Source organism: Melospiza georgiana, chromosome 2 (genome assembly GCF_028018845.1).
Source record: "Melospiza georgiana isolate bMelGeo1 chromosome 2, bMelGeo1.pri, whole genome shotgun sequence".
NCBI classification, from domain to species: Eukaryota; Metazoa; Chordata; class Aves; order Passeriformes; family Passerellidae; genus Melospiza; species Melospiza georgiana.
In genome coordinates this window covers 62192939-62220570 of record NC_080431.1, presented here as the reverse complement: position 1 = coordinate 62220570, position 27632 = coordinate 62192939, and the positions used below count along the sequence as shown (strand labels likewise).

The 27632-nt window shown below is 38.2% G+C and overlaps 1 protein-coding gene across 1 annotated transcript; it reads right to left on the bottom strand.

Moving 5' to 3' along the window:
* Window positions 1-213: 213 nt before the first annotated feature.
* On the bottom strand, window positions 214-27167 carry MTMR6 (myotubularin related protein 6). Its single transcript, XM_058045357.1, has 14 exons — window positions 27077-27167; window positions 23068-23184; window positions 21026-21188; window positions 19972-20129; window positions 19151-19279; window positions 17966-18100; window positions 16715-16847; window positions 11995-12104; window positions 10822-10947; window positions 9560-9609; window positions 8558-8758; window positions 7894-8028; window positions 7689-7815; window positions 214-5922 (listed from the first exon to the last, which is right to left on the bottom strand). The coding sequence occupies exons 1-14, from the start codon at window positions 27098-27100 to the stop codon at window positions 5662-5664; spliced, it is 1869 nt and encodes a 622-aa protein (XP_057901340.1). The 5' UTR covers window positions 27101-27167; the 3' UTR covers window positions 214-5661.
* Between the last annotated feature and the right edge of the window lie 465 nt (window positions 27168-27632).

The window sequence follows — 27632 nt, the reverse complement described above, 5'->3', positions numbered from 1 at the left end:
TCAGAGAAGTGCCAGCAGTCAAGAGTCAGTAACACAAAGCTGAGCCCTCTCCAGTATCTAAAAACTACAGAAGCATTCAAGAACCTAATAAATAGGTCAACTCATTTCTGTACTCTGTATCAGGTATGATTAATCCATAAAATTAAAATTTTAATGCTTACACACAGTTATTATAAATGTTTATATACGCTATTGTAAATATTTAATGTCCGGTTAGATTGGCAATATTAAGATCACTTTATTTTAAGCCTTATGGATTTTGAAAACACATACAAATAAAATACTTGTTACAAAATTCCATTTGCTAAAGTTTCTTCAGGAATATACATCAAGCATGATCCCAGCACACAGATAAATGACTTTTACAGAAAGCATTACATAGAGCAATAAATGTTAGTGAAACAGCCAGTCTTTCCAGATATTTTACAATGAAAAATTCTCTTTCTCTTTGTCACATCTATTATTTGACTAAATTTTAATTTCTTTATTTAAAATAGCCACATCTGAATTTAAAATGTGTAACCAAAACAACTGTGGAAGTCAACAGGCACTCAGAAGCCCCAAAGGGGAGAGTAAGCACTATTTTTCAAGTTCACTAGTTCAGGGGTAAAAATCCCTGAGAGACAGAAAATGCTGAACCCATTTCCTTCAATTGAAAGATGCTTGTCAAGGGACATTGTCAACAGACAGCTGTAAAGATAAACTGTAAGGCTGAAGAGCAATAGTAAGACAGAGCAAGGAAAGCAATCTGTAGTGCTAGGTAATGAGGATGCTTGGTGGAGCAGCATTATGGGACTTCACCAAGGCTGCCTGCTTGCAGAATAGCACTCAGCAGAAATATATGCAGAGATACAAAGCACAAGATGTGTACATGCTCGTCATTAACATGGAAAACAGTGTGTGCCAAAACTATAATTTCAGTTAGTTATACACAGTATGCAACTGACCTCAAGAGTTAAAATACAAACAAGAATAAACAAGATATTGTGCTCCAATTTCAACGTCACCATCAGGACATCATTACGTGAAGCCAGTAGATTAAGAAACACAGTTCCATATACATTTTCTGCTCCTCGATGCCAGGACAGAACTGGTCAGAAAGAGGTGATTCACAGACCAGGTCACTAAATTCTCTGGGACCTGGAAAGCAATCTCAGAAGCAGTATGCCTCTAACCTCTCACCTCAAGTCCCTGAGTTGCTGCTGGACATGAGAACAGCTTTACTGCTTCTACTTTATGAGTCATAGCCCTGCAGTGTCCTGTTCCTTGCTACATGCTGTGACACGGGTCCCCAGCTAGATCCCTTTCCTTAAGCCTATTGTGCGTACAGAAGCTGCACCACTGACTGATGATGCTGTGCTGATTTTCAGTGTTATTTAACATGGAGGCAGGTCAAGCTAGCTAGATCAAGCATGAGTTCACTCACACTGCCCACTGAGGCTGATGTGAGCCTTCAGAGCAGTGGAAGAAAGCCACAGTCTCTCAGGTTATTGAAACATCCACAGCATTAAGAAGCCCATTACATCTGACTGATGTCAAACACCACAATAAGCAACACTAGGAGGAAAGTGTGGCATAAATGGTGAAAGCAAGTCCAAGCAGACTTCAATCTAAAGATTTAATCCTAAAGGTTAATATAGGTTTCACAACCAGTACACTTAGCCTATGATCAGCCACAGGTTTAAAACTATTAGCAAATAAACAGGAGTTTTAAGAGCAACCTTTAGGTTCTGACCTAAAGATCTAAAAATACCACTGGGGGGATGATCTAGTTTGAAATCAGATTATCTTTAACTAGAAAGCAATCATGCTTACAAGAGGCCCTTATGCCAGTCACACTTGCTCCAGAGCAGGGCAGCACTCTAAAGAACAGATGTTGACAGCATGTGCCCTGTGCTATTTTAACATTGAGTTTCCTTATATTATTTATATCACTTCCTTAAGAGGACAGTAGTTAAGCCAAGCTACCCCAGCCCCACTTCAGCCCAGCTGTACAGCCAGCTTTGTGCTTGGGTTACCAGAATGGGAGGAGTAAGTTGTCTCAGAGATTTGCTGATGTGTTATGTTATTATAAGGCCTCAGGAAAACAGCAACTAGAGAGGAAGAACACATCACCTTTCCCAGCAAAGCATTCTCCACTGTGCTTACCTGAGTTTACATAAAACTGCCACAGATTGATTTGTGCTAGCTTTCCCTCTGCAAAGCCATTCTATCAGGGCATTTGTTCCACACAGGGATGTGTGGTTTTATGGAAGGACTGCTGTTCCAGTTCTCTAAAAGGACTCTCCAGACTTCAGGCTTCTGCCCTAGATTTAGGTCACTAGTAATTGGACATGTGTAGAAAATGCACAGGCTCAGTTCAGTGTTGCCTAATTAATTTCTTAGTCTGTCGATTTGGCAGTCGCCCTACAAAACAGAACAGTTGGATATTTAAAATTGAAGAATACCTTATGACACTAGCAAGCCTCCCAAAAAACAAGCCCAACTCTTTTGGTAGTAATGAAATAAGTATTTTAAATTGCCTGGAGTACAAAAGTGAAATCAGTTTTCTCAGGTGAGACTATCAGCTTGGTTCATTAAAAGAAAAAAGATCAAGCAAAGCACAGAATGTAGAAACCCAAAAACTTCACCAAAGGAGACTTCCTTAAGACAAACAGAACTGACTGATGCCAAAGTCTTGCAACCTATGGAGCAGAATCACATGCACCAACTTTCTGTCTGGGACATGATATTCCCAATCAACTGGTGAGCATACTGACCACAAACTAATGTCACAGCCTGAAAGAGAGAGTTCTGCACATTATTTTGATCTGTATGAGGTGCCTTTCAGTATGTAACTGGTCTTGGAGTAGCATATTCGTGATGAAGAAAAAGCTCATCCACTGAAATTAGAATTCAAATTCTTTCTTGTTCCTAGGCTTCTGTCACAATTTTATAGTCAACTTACTTGATTTTTTTTTTAATCCTTCTTGAAGGACACAGAACAGCCCCAGTGTGCTGAGTCTTGGCCATCCTGCCAAGCTCTCTGTGGGAGCTCACTTGACTACCATCTATTCACTGCACCACAGGTCCCATGTGCTTTAGGTAGTTTTGGCTTGGGTCTAACAGCAAATGAGAAGAGACAGATGCCTCTCTGCAGGAACCTTCCTCTCTGGTGACCCTGGGGGTTGAGCTGGCAGGGCTACCTGAACCTTACAAAGTGGTTGCTCTACAAAACAGCCTTATAAAACTCTATTTACATATTAACTGAAGTAAAATATTTACTCCAGATCAGGAAGTATTGTATTTTTTGATCAAGAAACAAGCTCAGTGCCTGAGCAGTTCTATGGCATTTTAAAGGTGACTTAACATGCCTACCGTGATTTAAAATAAAAACACATTCCAGTTCCTTTCCCTAAGAAGTGAATTTTGTCAACAAAAAGGACCTGAAGACTGAAACAAACTCCAAGTAACAGTACTGAAAGGGAACAGTTCTTCTCTCCAAAACCCTTGTATACAGGGGCACTCCGATGGTTGTTAAAGTAAAAACAACATACAACAATATTTGCAAAAAAGCTTAATATAATCTTTTGAGTCTATAAACTATAAACAATAAATAGGAAGAGTGTACATGGCACACCAGAGCAGCTAAATATTAAAACAAGTACACTTGGTACTTGGTAACACTTACCTATATTGTCAGCAATAAGTTTGTTTCACTACTGTGATATAATACAAGCTTAATATACAACATGTTTTTACAAAGGAAAACCACAGAACAAATTTAATACAGAAGGTGAGGGAGAAGGGGAGACAATAAATAACAAGGCACAAAAACCTCTCTTGCTGCAACCCTGTAAGGCACCACTTGTGCAAACTAGAAACTATCAAAACCTGTAGTGGAGACATTCTAAATGTATTTAAGTAAGCGGATAATATATTTTAAATGTGACACTATGCTTATATCTTTGAAAATAAAAATGCTTATGTTTCAAAATTCAATTAGTGAAATGGGTGAACTATTAGCCAAATACAAGAGTCACAGCTGGTTTCTCCCAGACAGCTCCACAAGTGCACCTTGATCTTGACCTATGCTGGCCTTCCTAAGAGTCCTGGATCCAATATGGTGCAGAGGGAAATGCTGCCAAATTACGTCAAACTGTGCACACCAGTAATTGTGACAAAACACACTTCAGGGATTAGGATGAGAATGAAATTGTTTTCCTTTGAAACCAAAAATTATTTAAATCGAGATGTAAATGATTAGTAGCATTAATCTAACATAATTAGGAATCTTAATACTCAAACTTATAATTCATACCTCTACTTAAGAACTGGGCACCAATATTTTTCTTCCTAATTCTCTTACCTGCTCAGAAAATCTATCATAAGACAAATTTCAGAAAACCTTCTTCCTTACCAGAAGGTTACAGATACATAGTTAAGCACACAAACTGTCAATTTCCCCCTTTTTTCTTATGTTCCATGATCTCTACTGCATCCTGCTAGAAGTACATTTTTGTCCTCTCTCCAAATACATAAAAATCTCCAGATACTAAAATTACTTTAAATATGCACAGGTTGGCCAAGTTTTTACAAGATGAGAAGGGTTTTCACGAATAACCAAAGTTTTCTTCTAATAAAACATTTAGGAAGCACTCGGTTTCTCATTATCTTCACACATGTGACTTTTTTTAACTTGGGAACAACTTTTTCCAAAAGTTTTGCTTGCATTCTTGTACCTTGAACAACTGCACAGCACACAATCTGTAAACAATCTGAACAAACCTGATTATTCAGTTATTGGCTAGTTTTGTTCTCTTATGTGGCATATCTTATTTTACACCTAAATACCTTGCCACAAATCAAAACACCTAAAGTCAGACAACCTGCAGCTTTAATGATGCTCAATCTACTGAGCTGCCAGAGAGGAAAATCAGGTTAATCTATTGTATTTTAAACAACAGAGCAAATGGAAGAAAAAACACACAGTCTCAAGTGATCAGTTAACATTCATATAGCTATTTGCGGAAAGGCTGTGCCAGCTTAGGCATGCTTCATTCTTTGTATTCAGTCCTGTTTTAAAGATATAAAAATCTGAGCAAATACAATGTAAACAGAGCCAGGTAGACTGCAGTAGTAAAGGACAAAATTACTGATCTGACAGTTTTAAGGCCAACTATTTATGATTTTAAATATGTCATACTATTCCATGGCACTTAATACACTGAAAGTTAGTACTGGGTGACACTAAGCAAGGGAATACATATTCATATGAGATATATACACATAGCCTCAGTTCCTAAAATAGAAAGTTCAAGTTTTTTTGTCCAAATAAAATCAATTTGTGAAAGACCATCTGTGGTTTCCTATACTGAATAAAGTAATATTACTATTTAAATCAATTTAGTGCAAACTGACCTAAGTCCAAAGACATAACATTCCTTGATTTTCAGTCACTACTTACCAAATGCCCCTTATTTCTTTCAAAAAGACAACTACATCCTTTCCCCCCCCCTTAAAAGAACAGCAAACACCTGACAACTAGCATGCCGTTCTAGTCTACATTATCAAAACTTGCTGATATACAAATCGTGCTTTGGTCATGCAGCACAGACCCATCCTGAAAATGGCCCATCTCTCCATTTAATCAGTCTAGAAGAACACAGTGCCAGATGTCAATTAGCAGGTCATCCTGGCCACTCCGTACTCCAAGCTGACAACGGCAGGCTCGGCTTTGGAGAACTCGGACACGAGTTCGCTGTAGCGATTGTCTGCGGTGTTGCTGCCCTCTATGGTTCGCACGGCGTCGTTCACCGGCACCGGCGGCTGCTCCTTCTGGAAGCACGGAGGGGATTTCAGTGCCACGGGGGCAGGAGGAGCCGTCTGCTCCTGCTCCTTCACAAGGACCACATCTGACCGCCCGTTTCTCTGCTTTATTTTCTGAAATACAATGAACAGTTACCAACAGCAGGCATGACTCTTTACTGATGATACTGTGCTTTTAAAGGAAATGCATCCCCTTCTTTTGCTGGCCAACTCGGTGTCTGCAGAACTCTTACAGACCCCAGCTTCTTCCCCACCGTTTACTGCTGATGCTACAAGCACTGCTGGCTTAAAGTTGCAGAAGGGCAGAAGACAAAGAATGCCTATTAATATCCCCAGAGAAGGAGAGGTTATTCCAGACTTGCCTCTTGTTTGGTTGCTATCAAGATGGAAATACTTTCTGGAGTAGAAGCAGAGGAAGACAGACCTCGGCACTCTAGCAAGCAGGGATCTTGCAATCTCTTAAAGACCATGAGTATCTTAGTGAAAAAGCAGCTTGATATCCAAAGCCCTTCCATCTTTCCTAAAAACCTTCTAAAAGACTTTTTCCTTTAGATCTAAAAAATGCCAATACAGTTTGTTCAAATGCATGAATACTCTAAAAAAAGTCAGCTAAAACACAGGAAAAGAGAAAAGGATGTATCCTGCCAGCATGAGCAAGAGAAGAGGAAAGATTAGGATGAAGGGATTTTTCAGTTACATGGTTTGGGTTGTTTGCTTACTTCATTTTTGTTTTTAATCCAAACTCACTCACCCAGTAACTGGGAGGTTACACTAGTTAACTGAACAGATTTGTTTGTTGATCTGTTTGCATTTCATTAGAACTGAGACTAAATCCAGAAGACTGGTGTCTCTTGGCATCAACTTTTTATAGATGGAAACAGCAGTAGCAAAGTCGACAACAGGATTTCAAAAAACTACATCTCACGATCTCTCAAGTGACAAATGTAGGCTCAGGTGAAGTTAATATCAGGGAATGAGGTTCTAGAAAATTCAGAGCTGAGACTTTACTTTCCTCTTGCTTATTCTTTAGATTGTTTTTTGAGTTTTCTTCACCTTGCTGCTTCAATTGTATAAATTTTTTTAAATATAAAATTAAGATTTGAAACAGTATTAGATTAAGTGACCTGCATTTATTACTTTACAGTAGGATCAGTCTAATAAAATCTTTCCTCCTAGAAAAGCTGTACTTCCCCTCCCTCTCCCGTCCAACATCATATACGGGAGTTGTGTTACCATTTCTGTCCACACACAAATATTAAAACTGATTATCAGAAGACTTCTGCATTCCTTAAAAGGCACTATTCTGAAGTTTCAGCACCTTAACTGACTGTAAGAAGTATCAATCAGCCTTTTCTGGCTGTTTACTCCACCACCTAAGAGTCAATTATAGTCATCAGATCTCTGGATTAAGCCCTGTCTTCATAAAACCATTACAATGCACATCACCCATAATTATGATGACTTACAACAGCATGCACCTGCATATGAAGTTAAAAGAAGAACAATACTTACTGCTTCCATTTTAGTAGCTATAATAGAAATAAAACATTTTCAGTCTCCTTACTTTAGCAACACAGCTGTAGCTACATGGATACCTTGTTATCCAAAATAGTTTAATGCAAGCTGAGCTTCTGTGAAACTTGCCTTCAGTAAGGCTTTGTTAGTAGCACTTTTACATCACAGAGCTCATTAATAAAGCAGAATAAATAGTGCCTTAGAGCACTCATCATAGAAACAAGCAGTGAAAGTCCAAGTCACCATCCCACAGAGTAAGTGCTAGGCCATACAGCAGTGACATTCAGGTGAAAACCAGCAGCACTGCAACAACTATAATCTGAAGAACAGGTCACAAGGGCACACACTAATTTTGTAATACTTACAGCTTCCAGTTCTTTAATGTCTTCCTCCAGCTGTTTATTTTGCTCACTTGTATTCATGATAAGGTTGAACACAGACTGCCTGGGATGCATACTTCGATCAAATTGATGATACATATTTCTCCAAAACCTACACAAAACACACACTTTCAGGTTTGCAAGGTAAGACAGAGCTGAAGAAAAGACAATGTATCTTATTTAAACTTACTTAAAATTGAATGATACTGTATTAGGCTCCAAAAGCGTTAGTTCTGGAGAAAAGTCCGGATTATACAGAGGATTCTGGTATTTCTTCTGTTCAGCCAACAGGAATGGCCACAAGGAATAGGTCTTCTCTTTTAGTCTTAAAACAAAAGAAGTTAGAGGTCAACACACTGACTGCAAGCAAACAAGCAGAAGGTAACTGCTTATGATGTGCAAGTTTTGCCTACTTGAAACAAATGCTTTTAAAATACAATGCAAGAGGAACTGATAAAAACTTCACAGAAGTTTTCCAGCTAAATGCATTGAAGATATCCTACTAATACTTCTAAATGAGTGGTCTTGAACAGGCAAGAATTGTAAGGTTAGCTAAAAAGAGTTGGGAGAGGAAATTACATGATACCTCCTAAATTCAGGTTACCTACTTTTAGAGGGGAAAAAAACCCCAAAAACAGATGAGAAGGAAAACCTTAAATTTCCCTATGAAAAAGATTATGTGATTTTCTACCAGAATTAGAAAGGCTGTCTTCACCCATCTTCCCTGATGCAGTTCAACACAGATTTCAGTACTACCAATCCTTCCTCTACTCAGAGTCTAAAATGAAGAAGATTCATGGAAGATCTTAGTCTGCCAGAACAAACAAAAGACACATTACAATGTGCCTGCTTACTTTAGCTCTTCTCGTTCTTTCTGGCAGTTTCCAAGGAAGTTACCAAACTGGCATGAATGGACATGTTCATGGATTTGAAGGAGGAAAGCTTCATTGAACTCAAAGGCTTGTGGAAACTGCTCGGTCAGATTCCACACGCTTTCTAAAAACTGGGTGAACACTGGCGAGATCTCTTTTGGATCACCATCCAGCTGACAACATCTGAAAAAGATTCCACAAACAGACTGAAACTGGTTTAAGTTAGAAATCAAGAAAGTCTTAGCTGCAATTGTTTTTAAATGACAGCACCTTGATTTGATGCTAGCTTTGATTTGGAAATTGAGCACCTAACTCCAAGAACTGGGGCAATTTTTGAATAGAAATAAGTCTATATTTGACCTGTTTTTCTGACTTATAAGTAATCACACATCTATATTAAGTACAAAATAGCAACATAAGACAGTTAAGTTCCTTTGAGTCTAATACTGTCACAGTCAACATATGGAGTCTACCAGCTAAAGCAAATTAATAAGCAGTAAATAGCAGCAAGGCTATTGTCATAGCTGATGACAGGCACATCAAGGGAAAAAACAGAACTCTTAACATACAGGACTTCTAAAGGTAGGTGTGACTTCACCATCAAAGTAAACATAAATGCAAACTTATCTTTAAAGATACCAAAACTATGTGTTTCATATTGCCTAAACAGCTGGGACATAGCTTTAGATTGGTTTTGCACTGTGTATACATTCACGCAGACCTTGCCGCAGTCATCAACTTCTGCAAGCAAGCACCAGTAGCACTGAAAATTTACATTTGCAATATAAATCAATTATCCAATAGGTATAAACTGCAATACACTGAAGGCAGCAGGAGAAGTGCCTTGTGTACTGAAAACAGCTTACTCATCGCTGAACTGGTGCAGTGTGGCTAGAAATGCAACATCTACAAGCTGCCTTTTGTTTAAGAATACTTAGCTCAGTTTGCTGTTACACACTTTACTACATCAGAGGAGTGAACTACCTGTCAGAGAACTTGTGCCCAAAGGAGATCCAGTCTTTCTCTATCAAGACCTAGAGGGTAAAAAAACCAAAATCTCATGTAAAACATTACTCAATCTTACACCTACAGTACTAACCCCACAGGTTATCAATATATTGTACTTTAAATCCGAGTTGAGTAAGTTACAATAGAAACAACTATTTATCACTTTGTAACTTCTTTATTTTCTTGGAAGCTTTTCACAAGATTCTCAAAGTACATTTGTAAAAAACTAGTAAAAAGTTAAGCAACTTGCTAATCAGGTAACTGAATTTTAAGAAAAAATATTGCATGACTTCACTAGTAGGTTATTAACTTTCTATGGCAAAGAATAAGAAAACTGTTAGTACTGCATGCCTGCTATCATAATTTACATAAAACCACATAATATATTCTAACATTTATAACAGTAAGTTTGCTCATATCAACACTATCTTCTTTTATCACTTTGGTCACACTATGAAGCACCAAAATGAACAAAGGACTGTCACAGAAATTTAACTGAAAGCAAGGATTAATCAAAACCCAAAAAGATTAAATTACTTCCCTAGAGATTCTCACTATTAACAACTAATTAATCCTCTTCTAATTCTTCCTCAACTTCACTTTCAGTGCTTGTAATATTTGTGGCAGTTAGATCTAAACAATACATTGAACTAGTTTTATCCTTGAGGAGTTCCCATAACACCTTGCTTTGTCATTGCAGAACACTGTTGATTTTCCTAGTCTAAAATTTGGAATAATTGTAATTAAATTCTTCTCTCAATATAAAAAGATGAAGAAATTTAGATTGCTTAGACATATTTAAGTCTCTATCACTGTGGGAATTATCATTTTCAGATTTTAAAAATGTTGTTTTGGAGACAGACAAAAATGTTGTTTTACAGCAACACAGAGCTGCTGTAATTCAGTATGTGCACCACCTCACATAAGCACTTTGGAATCCTTCTATGTCACAGATAAGGGACTTGCTGGGATGCAAAGGACAACCATTGCAACATTTCTGCAGGGTGACTAAATCAATTTGCTATTTGTATTTCAATTTTTCAGATTTTAAAGATTTTTTTTCAAGTAGCAAAGCATATCTGTATGAAGCATTTATCAATATACTGCAACACTCACTTTACACTTTAAACTAAAAAAAAAAAACCAAAAAAACCAGTACATTTGCTCCCTTTCACACTCAAACTTTTTACAGCCTTTCTTTACCAAGGAACAACTCAACATTGCAATGGTCTACTTACCATGAATCCTTTGATTGTTCTGTAATAGGAATCTAGCAAGAGAGCTCCAAGAGAACAAACTTGGGAAGTCCTATCCCAGCCATCTGAACAGTGCACCAATACACTTGCACTCTCAACTGCTATTGCCTGCAAAACACAGCTGTTTCTTAAACAATGTTTTCTTCTAGACAGAAGTCAAAAACTAGTAAATAAATTTTAAAGATCTATATTTATTTCCAACTCATACCATAGGCCACCTTATTTAACAAACCTAGAAAAATGTTTACTATGAGGAAAAGATTTAATAGTATCAGAAAGTATGAACTTTTCTCCATAGAAGTATAGAAAACTCCTTGAAAAGAAATTCCAGTACCATTTCTGTATAAACTAACCTCTACAGGCATTCCCAGTTCTCTCTCTCCCCCTTATAAAACTAAATTTACAAGAAAACCGAACAATAATTAGATTATACATTACTGAGTACAGATTTAAAAAAACCCAAACAACATTAACTCATCATTAAAGATACCACTCGTTCATCATTATGCCACATAAAAGTAAAGGCCTAGGAAATGCTCATGAGCTTCAGCTCCTGTTGGCTCAGACATTTTTGAGGGTCATCATTAGGACAATCACCCACTTTTAACTGAGATAACTGCTTGTTATTTCACCTAGCAAAAACAAAGATCTGGGTTTTTTCTTTACCCACTACCATCAGATCAAGCGCTTGGCTTCCTAAGTGCTTGGCAAAGGCAATTGTTCCTCTGAATTATTCACAGAATCCCATTTCCTTGCCAAATGAAGTCAGCATAGCCACCTTGGCTGCTCTACAATTACTGCCCCAATTCCACTTTTCAGAGTATACTAAATAATACTTTGTTCCATCCACCACCAAACTGGTTACACTTTTCAAAAATATCTAGGGAACCAGGAAGCATAAGAATCCCTTTGTCTCCCAACAAGATGAGCAAACAGCATTCAAAAAATCCCAGAACATTGGCTGGAATGTTTAACATCTCCAATCATAAAAAAACATAATACTTTAACCAGCATATTAGATGTATTGGTATATATACTAAGCACCTATCTCCAAAAAGGTCAGCTGCAGAATTTTACACATTACATAATATTAAGCATAATTTTTCTGGTAGGAAGTCAACTTTCCACCAAAGAAAGAAGCAACATGCAAGTTACCTTGGCTAGGAAGACAGCAGCATCCAACACAGCTTTGATGTGACGCAGCCATCCAGAACTCTCCAGACCAGACAAAAAGTCATTGACAGACAAACCTCTTGTGCCACTGACTGAAAGAAACCAAGAGGTAAAAAGCCTTAAGCAGTTGTAGCTACCTACACCCTGCAATGGAGAAAGAAGAATAATTGCATGCTGTATCTAATCCCCTATGTTCTAAGTTGAATGGTGGTTTCCTGAAAGATTTCTAATCAAATGGTTAAGGGAGGAGTACTAAAAAATGTTCTCCAGTCAGAATTCAACTCTGTAGAACAATATAACCATGAGCTGCAAGAGTAAGATCTTTGTGGTTTTTTGACAAAATAACATTCCAAGTAAATACACTGGTTATTCCTACCAGGAAGCCTTAGTCTTGTCACCAGAGAAGGCAATGCAAATGCCAAAGGCTCATTGGAAATACTTAATTAGTACTACTAGTAGGGAAGGAGCTGCATCCAGACAATAGACACAGTTCAGAGGAGTCACACTGCCAGAGATTTGTCCCCTCCACCCTGCACAGGAGAATAAAGTAAGTGCAGTACAAGAACACAGGGCCGAATGAAATCCACTGAAATTTTGTTTACCTTCACACTTGACACACTGCATTTCTGACTGATCTCTATCATTCTTACCTAACATACTTGGATCCTGTAACAATAATGTCAATTCAGAGAGCAAGGAATTAAAGGAAAGATGCTTTGCAGTGTAGCAGCAAGAGATGCAGAGGTAGACTGGAAGATTCTCACATAGAACCAATTCACATGTAAGACAGATAGCCTGTTTCTTGTACAATTTTGAGTAATAACTCACACAATTATCTTACTATTCAAACATTACAAACTTCTGGAATTAAAAAACTCCGCGAACATACCTTCAGCTATGTGTAATTCTAAGAAAAGACGCCCAAGGCTCCTAGCTACACAAATACCTGCCTCTTCTACAGTAGAAGCCTACTTTCCACTACACTTAACAGCTAGACTTGATGATCTTAAAACTTTTTTTCAACCTAAATGATTTAATGATTCTAGAGCATTGGGCAGTAAATGAAAATAAAAAGGTTCTGTAGATGAAAATCAGCAGTAGGAATACAACAGCTGCCAAATCATCTTTATCTCTGGCCATGGAAGGAAGTGAGTCAGCAGCAAAAGCAGAGAACAAAATTCACCAAATAATTCTGTGATGTAGCTTCATATTCAATCAAGTCCCTTGATATAAGGAAGGTTATGAACTCAAATCACTGTCTCCAAGAGCTTTCCTGTATCTGCACTAGATGTTTCTCAGCTCTCAGTCAAACAAGTTTTGGCACACTCCCCACTGCTCAGGAAGATTCATAGTGCCAGGTGCTGCTGAATACTAGAAAAATGACAGGCTTCCAAATAAGTATTGCAGCACCACAGATCCTCATCATCCATAAAACTAACTAGCAAACCACAGCACAATGAGGTAATAAAACATCAAGAAACCCCAGGAGAGAAGACCAACTTTTGAAGGTTAGTCTGTAATATCAATAAAAGAAGTAAAAGCAAGATAGCTTTCCCCTGTCTTTGAAGGGCACCATTAGGCAAGAGTTCTGCTTCCAAAAGATCTGGCACATGGAGAAAATAGATATAGATGAGAATGTGAGCTAGCTGAAAGGACCAAGTCATTCTCTATACCAGTGGTTCCATACACTTGATCAGTCACAACAGTACACAAACATATCCACCACTCTGTGGTAAAGGAAAGAAACTGAAAATAGTCAAGTATCAGGAAATTAAAACCTCTGTAGAGAAGGGACTGGACAGGCGAAGCCATGTCTGGAGGTATGGCAGCACACCTACACACTCTGTAACTTAAGATTTACAGCACAAGCTTTCCAGCTAGAAGATAAACAGGCTTCCAGCCCTCAGTTTGTTTTCACCCAGATACTGCTGTCAAAACCTGGTTTTGATCAGAATTTTCAGCTTGGCAGAAATATTTCACAACTAGTAATTCCCTAGCTAGATTTCTATATTTTTATAAATGAAGGCAGAGATAGGAACACATATGTTGAGCCCCAAGAGTTAGATTCCATTTCTGTGAATTAACACAGGCATTTTTATACTAGTTGGTGATTAAATCAAATGCACTGGTACTGGTCCAAGTCTTATATGCTGAAAAAAAAGTTATTTTCTAGTTCCTTATGGTCTTTTAAAAGGTGAAGGATGATTTATGGTACCATTTATAGTACCAGTCAGATAATTCAGCTACTCCACAATAAATAGGACTCAAGATAGTTCTGCCCATATGGATCCCACCATAAAAAATACAAGCCCTACATGGACATGAGCCCCAAAACCTCAATGTTCCCTTGCTTGACTGTCATTATTCACACTACTAGCAAAGCCTCAGCCAGCAGTTCAGGAGGTGACTAGACCTGCAGAGTGAAGCACAGAAAGCTGCAGGCAGGCTTTTTTTAACAAATAAAAAAACCTAGATAATGCCTTGCCCTATACAGAAAACTCTACATAACTCACAAAACCCACTCAGTTTACACACTTCCACCATCAAAATATATGTAACAGATTGCAACATCTATTTAGCCTTCTCCCCAAACATTTTCTGTGGAAATGCTCCCTTCTTGACATACCCAAAACCTTTTTGCTTATCAGAGTTCAAGCCTTTCTGTTATGTAACATTTTAATTTAAATATATAAAAAGTGAACTTTGAATTTAGTGTTACAGCTACAAACTTAAGTCTATGTCAAGTTTCTTCCATGAGTGTTGTAGTCTGCTCATCGGTAGAGTCATCACATTTACACTGAAGAAAACTATTTCAGAAAAGTTTTGAACCACTGCATGCAAGATATTTAATTAATAGCTGAATCCAAAATTCAGCTGTTACTACACTGTAAACCCCACTAGCATACTCCATGATATAGTCCCATTACAAAAGGATGTTGGGAAGGATTTTGTCTCACGTTCAGCTTGCCAGTGGAATTTGCAGATTCTGAAAGAAATCCGGCAGACAGACACAGAGCCAAGGAGCAGGACACACACCAAACAATGAGTAACAGTTGTTTGTTATAAAAAGCCCAAACAACTGAGGGCAGTCCCAGTTACAGTGGTGCTTGAACAAACAGCATCATTGGTATCATGCTCTCATTTGAGAACATTCAGTCCAGCACATTCAGGGAAAGTGAGTACACGGAAGATAAATGGCATTTTCCTCATTTTAAGTTGTGAACCATTTTCATGGCATTTTATTCCTGATCATCCCACTGACAGCACATTTCTGCAAGGGGCTGAAGAGTAAATTATTGCAGACAACCCTGAATTTTAAGGGTCCTTTCTACCCCTGAAGGTGCTCCTACTTCTAAAGTGGCATTCAGCAAAACTCTAAGAAAACATACAGAATGAACAGAGGTAAAACAACTGTATTCATTCACTAAAAAAAACTTTTGTGGAAAACAAACAATAGAGATTACTCATTATTTTGTTCAACAGTGTTTAAACAAACCAATTCTTCACACAAGGAAAAACTAAAACATATTCCATATCCTTAAATAAAGTTACAGTTACAATACTATTTAGTAGGTATTGCCGGTGGGATGCCAAATCAAAAGGAAGGAATATGAAGTCTGTGAAACTTTACTGTGTGATGCACACACTTCTGCATCAGACATTATTACACAGGAGCAGGCTTCTTAAAAAATCAAAACAATCAAGTTTTATTAGCTAGTTTCCTAGAATTGAATGTATTAGTAAGAGAAAGGGGGATTACGAAAAATCTAAAAAAAATCTAAAAGCTCAAGCTCAGGATCATGCTTCTCAATTTTTCTTCACGAAAAACACATGCAGGAATAATCAGGCAGATCCCTATTATCAAAGCTCAGCAAGACTCCATGCACAGTGCCTGAAGAATAGGTTAGCAGCACATCCAGGATCAATGAAAATAAAGATTACACCACTAGTCTGTAAGATTTCTTGATCAATGTAACAGCATGTCTTCATCAAAACAGGCTTCCATATAAGTGTAAACTTTCTGTGTCTCTGGAAATACTTGCTTAATTCCAGAAGCCAAGCACTTACACATGTATTGTGTGTCAGGTGTGGAAGCCTCACTTCTGCCACTGTATTCTAATCTCAGAATCCACAAAATGTCTTAAATTTTCTCTCAGCTGTCTACCTAAAAAATATTAACAGAATTATGAACACAGTTCTGCCTCTCCATTTTCTCCACCAGGAGGCAGGCAGTGGTGTGGTGAAGTGGCTCACCTTTCCCCCTGCCCCCTTCTCTACAAACACCTACAAGCACACAAGGGGCTCACCAAGTCAAAGAGCTCAAGTTTTGTACAGACCATATGCTCGCTGTGAATTCTGCGGAACAAAGCACCCCTTGGAGAAGAACTGATATTCTGTAAATGAAAATGTATCTACAGGCACACACTTGGAAAACAAAGGAGTCTCTCACTGACATACTAACAAACTCACTGAAGACATATTTGCCATTCAATTTTCTCAGAATAACTCCATTCAGTTGGGTTTACAGTTTGAAGGTTGAGGTTTAAGGTAATTCGTTACCACAAAGCACATCAAACTGGTACTAAAGACAGAGCTGGAATAAACCATAGAAATGCCAATGCAGTTTTTGTAACCTATTATTAAAGACTTCAGAAAAACACCCTGTGTTCAAATACACTATTTTAGTACAGTTAAAACATACCTTCCAGAAGTTTCTGCAAGCTAGATCTCATTACATGAATATTTTCAATGCCAACAAACTGGAACCTAATGTTTGAGTAGTTGTCTTCATTCTCATAGCCCTTCCCAGCAGCTCTGTTAGCCATTGCATTAAGCTTAAAAGAGGAAAATAAAACCATGGAAAAACATTATTGGAATAAAAAATCAAATTAAGAAGCAAAAGTCAAGCAATTTCAATTGAACACATTGGGAAAAAACAAAAGAGCACATAGTATAAACAGACTCTAATATAGTTTGTGACAAATCAGCTTGAAAGAAGTATAAGAAAAGGACAGTATATAGATATTTTTAAAAAATAGTCTATATTTAGAGCTGACATATCTGAAAGATGCCTTTAGTAATTCCCATTCTCCTCTCCAGATTCCTAACTAATAAGCCTTTTTTTGTGTCCAAATATTTCTGAGTAAAGACACTAAAAACATCTCACATGCAAAGGAAAGAGTAAGACCCAGACATTTTCAGCTCCTGTACTGAGTGAAATTAATACTAATTGAAATGAAGATGAGTCTAAAGAGTGGTAATCAGCCATACATTGTAACAGGTAATAACATAACTTAATAAAATAACAGAATTCAGTTTAATTAGACAGTGATGAAATATGATGGTGAGGCACTGGAAAACACTGCCCAGAGAAGTTGTGGATCCTGGAAGTGTTTGAAGCCAGATTGGACAGAGCTCTGAACAACCTCATCAGAGGCTGGAGATGATGTTTAAGACTTCTTCTAACTCAAGCCATTCTATGATGACCTCAAAATGCCAAAACAGAATTTCCTCCACTTCCTCACTTTTGAGACAGTTTGTATAGATCATTTACACAGAACATAGTACTCTCCCATTCCAAAAGAAACCACAACACAGCTCACCATTTCCTGAATTTCATTTCAAACAATCAAAATTATCTGGATCCCACTCAACTGTTCACTTCTTAACTATGATTTAAGCATATTTTTAAATGTCCCTCTCAAAGTGTAGCAGCATATTCAGAGAATTCTAACTGACTACTGGGACAGGTTCAACTGTCCAGCTGAACCTTAAACCTTCTTTAAGAAAGCAAGTAATCGAAACACCAGAACAGAGAGGCATAACCTCATTTTTACAACATTTTTGCTCAAGATGGACTCCTACTTGGCTCCAAAATTTTCAAAATTACATTGTATCCCTGCACTCTAATATTCAGGAGGAGAGGCTTGTCTGCAGCACCAGAAGTATGTACCTTGGGTCTGGTGTCCATGACATACATGTAGCGATTGGAAGGATTTGCTTTACTGATGGCTTGCAACATGTGCTCATCTTCCAGGCACCTGGCACTGAAACCTGAGAGAGGTTGACTGCATCTGCAAATTGCAGCCTGCCAGAAACAACAAAGAACAAATCAGCATCACTTTAATATGTGTACTTGAAGTGCTTAGCAAAATCTCAAAAGACACTGAAATAAATTGTTTCATTCAGCAGAGAGCACCAGCAAACTGAATAAAGTTCAGGTCTTCCTGAATAAAGTTCAGGTGCTTAAAAAGTACATTCCTTGGAAACCCTGAAACACAGTAGCTACAACTTAAATTTAAATATTCATCAAAACAGGTTTTCAGGTTTATCTTCATGGGCAAGGTATCAGTTTACATAACTGACATAAAAACTCACAAAAGTACAGACTGGGAAAATGATACTTTAGGAAAGCAAGCTACTCCCTTAATACAGAATGAATTATGTGTGGTTTTACTAAAGCAGACATGATTTTATTATTGCAAGTGCAATTTGTTATCATCTAATGTAATTTTTGTAATGTCATTTTAATGATATGTTGTATTTCAGAAGGTATCAGGTACATCTTCCAATATTCAAATAATGATATAATTATGTTCAAATCCATCTAGTAACTTCACATTCATGGAAAAATTCTTTAACTCAGCAAGGTGACAGTAGGGTCCTTCCACAGCTGAGACGGGTACATGCTGCTTTCCACCAACCACTGCAAAATCTTATTTCCTACCCTGTAGAGTTTTTTTACCTTGCAAATAACTCCTTGAAGAACCAATATTTTTACTTTGTTGCTTTATCTGTTTAGGGTTTTTTTTCCTACCATTTTGACCTAACATATTTTATTTCTGATGTATCAAGGAAGACAGATCCCTTAAGAGACAGCTATCCTCAGTTACCTTAATGTTAGTTTCTGAAAACTTCAGTAGAGTCAACAGATTACTTAAGGATTTATTTTAAACTGGCTAGGCTTACTCCACATCCTGTCAGGCACCACTCCTGTCAGCTGTATTCAGGGTTATCCTGAGTCACACCCTTCCATACAAGTCATTGTACTTGAACCTCCTCACCAACCCTTGAACTACTGTCAAGTGTTGAGAAATACTTTTCAGCACTTTTACAGCAAAAGGAAGTCACACTATACCTCTTTGTTTTTATGATAATATGACAACACTGGGAATCTTCCTTTGCTTCTGAACTTGGAGCTACCAACAATTATGGGCTTGCTTGCAGTTCTGGGAACATAAAGTTCTCTAGGATAGGTTTCACAAACCTGAAAGACACAGAAAGGATTTTATAGGCAAGACACAAAGCCTAACATAATTTTATATTGTATTCAATTTGAAAGAAAGATGTAAGATGAATTAAGACACAAAAGATAAACATTACCATGTTTCTTTATATAAATGTAAACAACTCAAAGGAGACAAGCCATGGATGAAAGTAGTACAAACTGGTATCCCAGTTACACATCCAAGCATCACCATACCAGCATTCACTCTAAAGAATGCAACTCTGCAGTAGAATGTGTTTCAAATAAAATACTGAAATTATTTCCCTCATTTTTAATGCTTCCGGACTACAAAGTAAGATGAAACCTAATCTCAGAATCAGCCACACCACCACAACCAGCACTGCAAAATGCTGAAGTAGAATCCTGCTCAGTTGAGAGAGACATCACAAAGCTGCAGAGCACCAGAATCAGTGGGGCTGAGCTTCCAACAGGTAAGCATCTCTCAAAACAATCCCAAAGAACCCACGCATCCATACACACACACTCTCTCAATGAGGCTTTGCGAAAACCTTCAATCAGGAAGTTGTGAGATTGCACACTGGTTAAGGAGTTAACTGTACCTGCAAGTTTGTGCTCATATAGCAAGCCAAGTGATTTGGCAGTAAGGTGTTTTCTATAGGCCTCACCAGAAACAGACGCAGAGCAGAACATGCTTCCATTACAACACTTACCTTGTAATCACGGTTTGCATCAGACAACTGCCAGTAATCATTTGGCACTCCCATTCTCTTATATTCGTCTGCTAGGTCAATAAGCTGCCAACCTTTGACTTGCTCAGATTCATTTTGTTTAGGATTATAAGAAAAGGCATACAGGTCTTCGTATTTTGCTAAAAGGTAAAGAATATGTAATGGGGAGAAAGTCTCAAGATTCACAGAAGCAAGACTAAACAATAGATACTTGACATGTCTGAAATATCTATTCTGCAACTATCCTACAGTTAATTGATAATTACAGATACCTAGTCAGAAGTAGGTTATGAAAGTTTTTCTGAGTGTGCTTGACCTATTTCAGAACAGACATTTCTAAAGCCATAAGGGCCACAAAATGAAGACTGACAAACTTAAGGCAAAAGGCAGAATTATTAAAAGACTTCACAGGATCTGAAAGAACAAACTGTTTTGGGAGGCAAGAACTAAAATTGACATCTACTGACCTTAAAGTTTAAAGTTTCCGTTAAAAAATAAAAGCTTTCAAAAACTCTGTTTTTCCTAGTAGGCTATTTACTTGTGACAGATGACATTTAGCACTGTTCTAAACACAAGGCAGAAAATGCAAAAGACTCTACTGACAGAAATCTTTGTAAAGCTAAACTGGTAATGTTATTATAACATCAAATTTCAACTTTATTTTTGAAACTGCATGAAATTAGTAAAAATTGATTTGCTCAGTGGGTTTTTAATTGATGGAACACACAATTAAGAGAGTCTATACACATTTATATTCACAATTTCTGGAACACCACTAGAAATGCAAAATAACACATAGGAATCTCTCATTCTGTTAAGGAGCACCACTGACATACAAAAGCCAGACAATGCAGCTTCTGAATTTTTATGCAGATTAATATTTAATCAAAAATTCTATTTATTACCAAACCCACATGAGACTTTATATAATGTGTGTTTAAAAAAAAATAAATAAAAGATAATTGGTTTACACACACACACCCCAGCTTGTTATCCATTCATATACTGCAAAGTCTTTTACAGCTACAAGGATTACCTGTTCTTGAGAGCTGAAGCAAAGAATTATAAATGTCATGACAATCTCTCTCTCTGGGTACAACAAAGTGAACTATCCTGAAGTTCTTGCACTGGATGACAAGGGGGCAGCCAGAAGTAGTCAAAGGAAGTTTTTCCACTGCAGCAATGTGATGATGAAGTATCTGTGACATACAAAAACTCACAGAGTAAGCAGGCTGAGGAAAATAAGAATAGCATACTACTTCAGCAGATGCAAGACAGCACACTAAACAATGCTGAATATGGATTTTGACTAATTTTGTCTGCCAGTTATAAAAAGAAATACATTTACAAGCAGAAATCCAATAATGTCATTTTAATATTAAATGTATAAAACTTTTGTTACTCTCCTCTATAATTCTGAAGTGTCCCTCTAAATGCAAAACTGAGATGTAAAACTCCACTGTAATTGTTCAGTTTTCTTTTAACTTTGTTAACTAATAGGCTTATATCTCACTAGGCAATGTCCAGACATGATATCTATATTTTTTAAGGATCTACAGAAACATACTTCAGAATTTTCAGACAAAATAAAGGAAGTAAGGGAAAATAATTCAATGTACTGAAGATTTCAAAATTCCAGTATTTAACAGGTACGGATAGAACAAAGACAAGAAAAACATCTCCTGTATTATCTACTGTATTAGATAAACATGACAGTTTCTCAGCTAAATGTTTATGACCACTTTAACAGCACGTCACAGCAATGGACATACAGAAGCCCTCCACAGATTTATTATGTGTGGCAAATCTACACAAGATTTAGGTAAATACAAAGAAAGTAACAGCTGTTCAACTCTGGGAAGAAAGGCACAGATACATAACCTCAACTGAACAAGATGTTCTTGACAGAATTTCAATTACCTCACTGAAGCAATCAAATCCTCTTAAACATTGATCAGAATTTGACTGGCATCTGAAAACTATACTGCCAAATATGCATTTCCAAAGAGACTATCTTGAACCCATTATAATAATTGTACCTGGTACTTGCATTATCATCAGAAATGCAGTACTTGGAGTATGGGTTCAATTTCCCCAAAATGAAACCTCTTAATGCAGTGCATAGGGAGACACAAGCAAGCAATGCTTCTGAATCATGCTGTCCCCAAAACCCCATTTTGTATGAAAGAGTAACAGTTTGGTTTGCACAAAGGTGTACCTTGTATCCAAGAACAAGTAATAGAAAAACGAATTTTCTTGAAAGCACCATGAGGCACTTAGATACCCAGGATACAGGATTAAGGGTAATCAAGGAAAATACACCTACAGGAAAAAAAAAATTAACAACAGCTAGGGAGATGGTATTTCATCCTGGAGGATGAAAGACTTAAGGCACTTACTCAAGTCAGGTGGCTGGACTCCAATGGGAGCCACAGCCTGATGTTCAAATGTGTGCCACCAGGGCAGTTAGCACAAAAACTAATGGGAAACACTGCACTAGCCAGTTTTGATTGCACAACATTGGTACTGGTCAACAAGAAGCTGCTGCCCCATCTGAAACCCTTTATTTCAGAGATGAATACTTGTGAAGAAACAGCTGCTTACTGCTCTAAAAAAGTGCATGTAATCTTCAATATTGCCCAAACCTGAGATGTTAGCATTTTTGCTATCTCATTTAACCTAGACAGAATCTAATTACAAGGTAAGTTAACTCTGAACTTTTAAACCTGATGCTTAACCTATGTATGAGTCTCCCACTCCTGCCTCAGAATCATGGTGCAAGTCAGTTATTTAAAGAAAACCACCACACATGCATTCAGAAATACAAGTGAAAGCTACAGAAGAAATTACAGCAGCCTGAGGAAAAGTCAAAACTTTCAACATGACCTGATTTCAACTGCAGCAGCGTCACGCAAGAGGCATAACCTGTGAATTATTAACTTCTTATGATACCGCGAAGGAGGAAAGTAGAAAGAACAGCTAAGAACATTTTAGTAAACAAATTCAACCTTAGATCAGGGAGAAGAAATGTATCTGGAGGACCCATGCCTTGGAGCCACAAGCATTCATTATCCTTACCCAGGTCTCTCTCTGGCTTGAATCTATGAATAACAGATGAGTTGCTGTAAGGTACAGAGTGCCCGTCAGTGACTTATTGCTCGTGCTGAACCTATCCAGTAATTTCACCTGCTCTACCTGTAACAAAAAAGGGGAGGGAGGAATAAAAGTTAAGTTTGAATTTCTGCAGAATTTAAATTACAACTTAGCAAAGGTTTTGTCAGTTGGTGCAATAATTTTGAAAATGGTAGGAAACATAAGGCAGCACACACAAGGCTATTCAGGCCAAACTAGAGTGGTCACAAGCTTTGAGACCAACTAGTTCAAATATTCTGTTTCAATAAAAAGCATTGAGCTATTTTTTGTTTCAGTTTTTTCTAAAATAAGAATTAATAATTACTAAGCTTTTAGGCTGCTTCTCCAAAACACAGCAAACACACACTAACAGTTTCCTGGTATTGAGATGCCAGCACTGAATTAACAGCTGATCTCAGCAACATGCTTTATTAGCTGTCTTCACACTCAATGCCATAAACCTGACTTCCATTTTAGCTATGTACTGTCTTTTATAAATTCCCCAGCTTCAAAAATCAGTATTATTATAACCTTGCCTTTTAGTCAAAATGCATTCTTAATGAAATGTAAGCATTCTACTAATAATTACAAAAAAAGCTCCTAGAAATTCAAGGACTGTGCTGGCATTTGAAGCAAATAATTCACGCTTGAGTCTCACAAGGGCCAACAACTCCTTCTGGCATTCTATCAACACTGTTATCTCAATCCTATGGAAAATATTTCAAAATAAGAGCTATTTCTAGATAGCCTGTATTTTATCTGCCCCTCCTAACTCTGGGCTCCACAGAGTGCTCCATTTGAAACGAGCATTACTCGATTCTTTGCGTGCAGGAACAAGAAAGGAGTGTGGCAAATGGCTTATCTCCACGCATTCCTCTCTTTCTTGGCAGCACTGGCTCATTAATGCCAAGTTAAAGCTCTGTGCTACATTAAATGCATGGCACAACTCCTAAAACTTCCACACCAGCAAGACCAGCACCCAGAAGAGGCGACAAGGAGAACCCACATCTACTGTGCTGGTGTTAAGCCATTTTTAACTCTTATGTACAGATGTATTTACCTACTAAAAGCACATACAAAACAGAAAAAAAATGAAGTATTTCTTACGATCTAGAAAGGCCTAATTTTGCTTTCAAAAGTTGAAAAAACAACAATAAATATAAAGCAGAATGAAGGAAATACAAATATATACTAGAAGTCAGCACTATGATAATATTCCAGATTTCAGTTTAGAAAGCAAAAAATTGGAAACTAGAAGCATCAGTACACCCAAACTACATCATGCTGAAACCACCAAGTCCTCAGGTTTAGAGCAGCATAAGTGAATACACCGCAGCCAAAGCACAGAATCCATACTGGGCAGGTGTGCAGCAATAATTGCTCCAGTACCTGGCACTGCACCTCCCCAGCAAATCGAGAAGTGCACAGAAACTGCCCCAGCTTTGCTCCAGGAACACCCCCCACAAAATCCTGGCATGTGAGCTTTCCTTCTCTGCCATGCAATAAGGCAGCTCTCCTCAAAGCTGCATTTCTACATTAGATGAGGACAGGCATTAGTGCTCCAACTTCCACTTACCTAGGTAAAGTCTACAAGAATTCTGAAAGCCAAGTCACAGATAAACTTTTCTTAATGACAACTGGGTTAGATTCAGCCTCCACAGATGACAGATTCATTTAAACTTGACTCAAATCAGATTAAATGGGTACTCAGCTTATGACACACTTTTTCCTTTTGCTGTTTGATTTAATTTAGCAGTCAAACTAAGCAAAACTTTCCATATCCAGGAGAAAGAAATCCAGCAGTATTTTCATTAATACACATTTGACTTCAAATATGCAAACAGGTTTGACTGAAGAATTTTCAGCCTTTTCTACCACATTTTGCTTTAAAATACCCTTAAGGATACTATCAAGATTCATCGAAAAAACACATATTCTTTAATTCACCATCACATTTAATAAACTGAATGTGATCATTTGTTGCTACTTAAACATAAAACTCTCAGAAGTGATTTTTAAGTTGACCTCACTTCCTTATTCAACATAAAATCTGTTGGACAGTTTAATTTCCCAAAAAGCTACACTCAATTTCAGATACCTGTGTGGACAGTTGTAAAGAAATTTCAATTTCAACATTCCCAGCAAACTGAAATTGGAGGAGACACAAAAACTATTCCATCACCTTCTCCTGGGGATACCAGCTGCCCTGCACAGCAGTTAATCTGTGCAAGACTGCACTCTTGTTTCAAGTTTATTTCACTATGACTTAACTAAACTGAAAAAACAGGAATGATGTCAGATTAGAAAAAGCAGGGATGTCTCAGAACAGCTGGCATGAGATCCAACTTGAACCTACACACAAAGTGAATCTTCAAGACCCACAGTGCAGGTTGTATTTTACTTTTCCTGCTTCCTATACCTCTAATGCTTGCCAATACACATTTTCATCTATCTGGATATTCGATAAACCAACAGCTTGCAAAAAGCTAAGCGAGCAACACAGCTGTAACAAAAGAAATAGCACTCTATTTCTTACCATAAGAAATATCACTCTATTTCTTACTGTTTTTTTAGAATGCATAATTTTTTCATATGAATTATAAAAACAATCGCTTCAAGTAGTAAGTCTTGTATCTTACAAATTGTGTTCAGGGCTCATTTCTCTCTTCACTTCTATTGTTACACGAAGTATTTTTTCCCCAGCAGTGCCCCAAAAACACAATGCAGAGATACAATCAGCTGCAGACACAAAGAAATCAGCAACCTGCAGCCTTTCTAGTGTCAATTTCAGGTCTGAAACTTAAACAGATACTCTGATCATCTGTTGGCTTTAGTCTAGCTTTCATTTTGGAATCAGCTACTGACTCTAACAATACAATATTAAATTTCCAAACAAGGACTTTCATGTTTGTAAATAAACAGCTGATAAAGAAACTTTATCTCAAATCTGTCAGCATGATGCACTAATAAAGTGCATCTAATTTCAGACTAATAAAGTGTCACTAATGATAGTTTCATCAAAGACCTTCTTTCTGTTTCACATATACACATGTATATGAAAAATAAAAGCAGCTATACACAGTTATATAAAAGTTATATAAGTTATTACTCAAGAAATTTAAAAGCCCTTTCCTTTATGTAATTATTGGTTGTGAATCTAGTACTGGGACAGGAACAATGAACGCTCCTCTTCTAAAGATATCTATAAATCAACTTTAAAGTCAGACTGCCAGGTTCAGGAAATAATCACAATTCCCAGGAGCCTACAGACAGGGGGAGTCTTTTCAGCAACCTTTGCAGTCAGGGATGATGAGCAAGGTGAGAAAAGCACTGTTAGAAATTTAATTCTATAGAAACTGTGACTTAAAAACTCACTAAAAAATTAGCCACAACAAGAGAGACCTTCCTTTTGCATCTTCAATATACAAATAATGCTAACACACTAATAATAGGAAATAAAAGTCACAGAAGTCCAAAATGTCAGCTACAGCTTAGCTGACGTATTTTTAATAGCCTAACACATTACACATGCAATGATGTCCTGCGTATTTAACACACACTGGAATATTCAAAAAGGAGAAAACAAATCGGTTGTTTTCACAACAGATTTGCCTCCAAAACTAGAAAACGCTGCACGGAACCATATACAGAGCACACAAAACAAACGCAATCCCCTCCCAGCTCGCTTATCCTGCTCCCCACTCCACCACAAAACCCCCACACCGGGATTTTTAGCGTCTTCCCCTTATTACAGACACGGGGCCACGCTGAGCAGCACGCCCAGATCCCTCAGCCCTTCCAGCGGCGCGGGCCGCTCCGGAGCCCCGCGCGGGGCGGCACCGGCCACAGAACAGCAGGAGGCAGCCAAAACAACAGCGCAGCGGCTGCGCCGGGCTGGGCGGGCCCTCCCGACCGCGCAGTTACCCCCGCTGCCGAGCCGCAGCATCAGCAGTACCTTGGTGGTGCGGATGTGCTCCATGGCGGTGGTGCCCGCTTGGCCGCGGCCGCCTCCCTCCCGCCGCCGCCACAGAGCCGGGCCGGTGGCCGCTCCGGCTGCGCTTCCGGGGCGGGGCCGCGCCGGCTGCGGGGCGGGGCCAGCGCCGTGCGCCCCGCAGCGCCCCCGAGCGGCGGGCGGCGGGAATGGCTGAGGGGAGGGAGCGGCTGAGGAGCGGGAATGGCTGGAGGGCGGTGTGGGAAAATAACGAGGGATAAACAGGTAACTGTGAGGAACTTGTAAGGGAAAACATGGTCCTTATTCCCGGGTGGAACGCGGTCGGCCACCCGACCTCTCACACACCGCACAAACTAAAGGGGACTAAACGGAGGGTGGAGCAGAGGGGAGACCCCGCTACCAGGCTCAGTCGAAACACTTGCAGAAGTAGGAGGAATTTGGTGGCGCTTTCCAGTTGAAAATCCACGCAACAGATGAAAACAAAGGGAGATAAAGGAAGATGTGCTGCTGTTGAATCAGAAACCATGGTGAAATCACTCTCCTTGGACTGACACATATT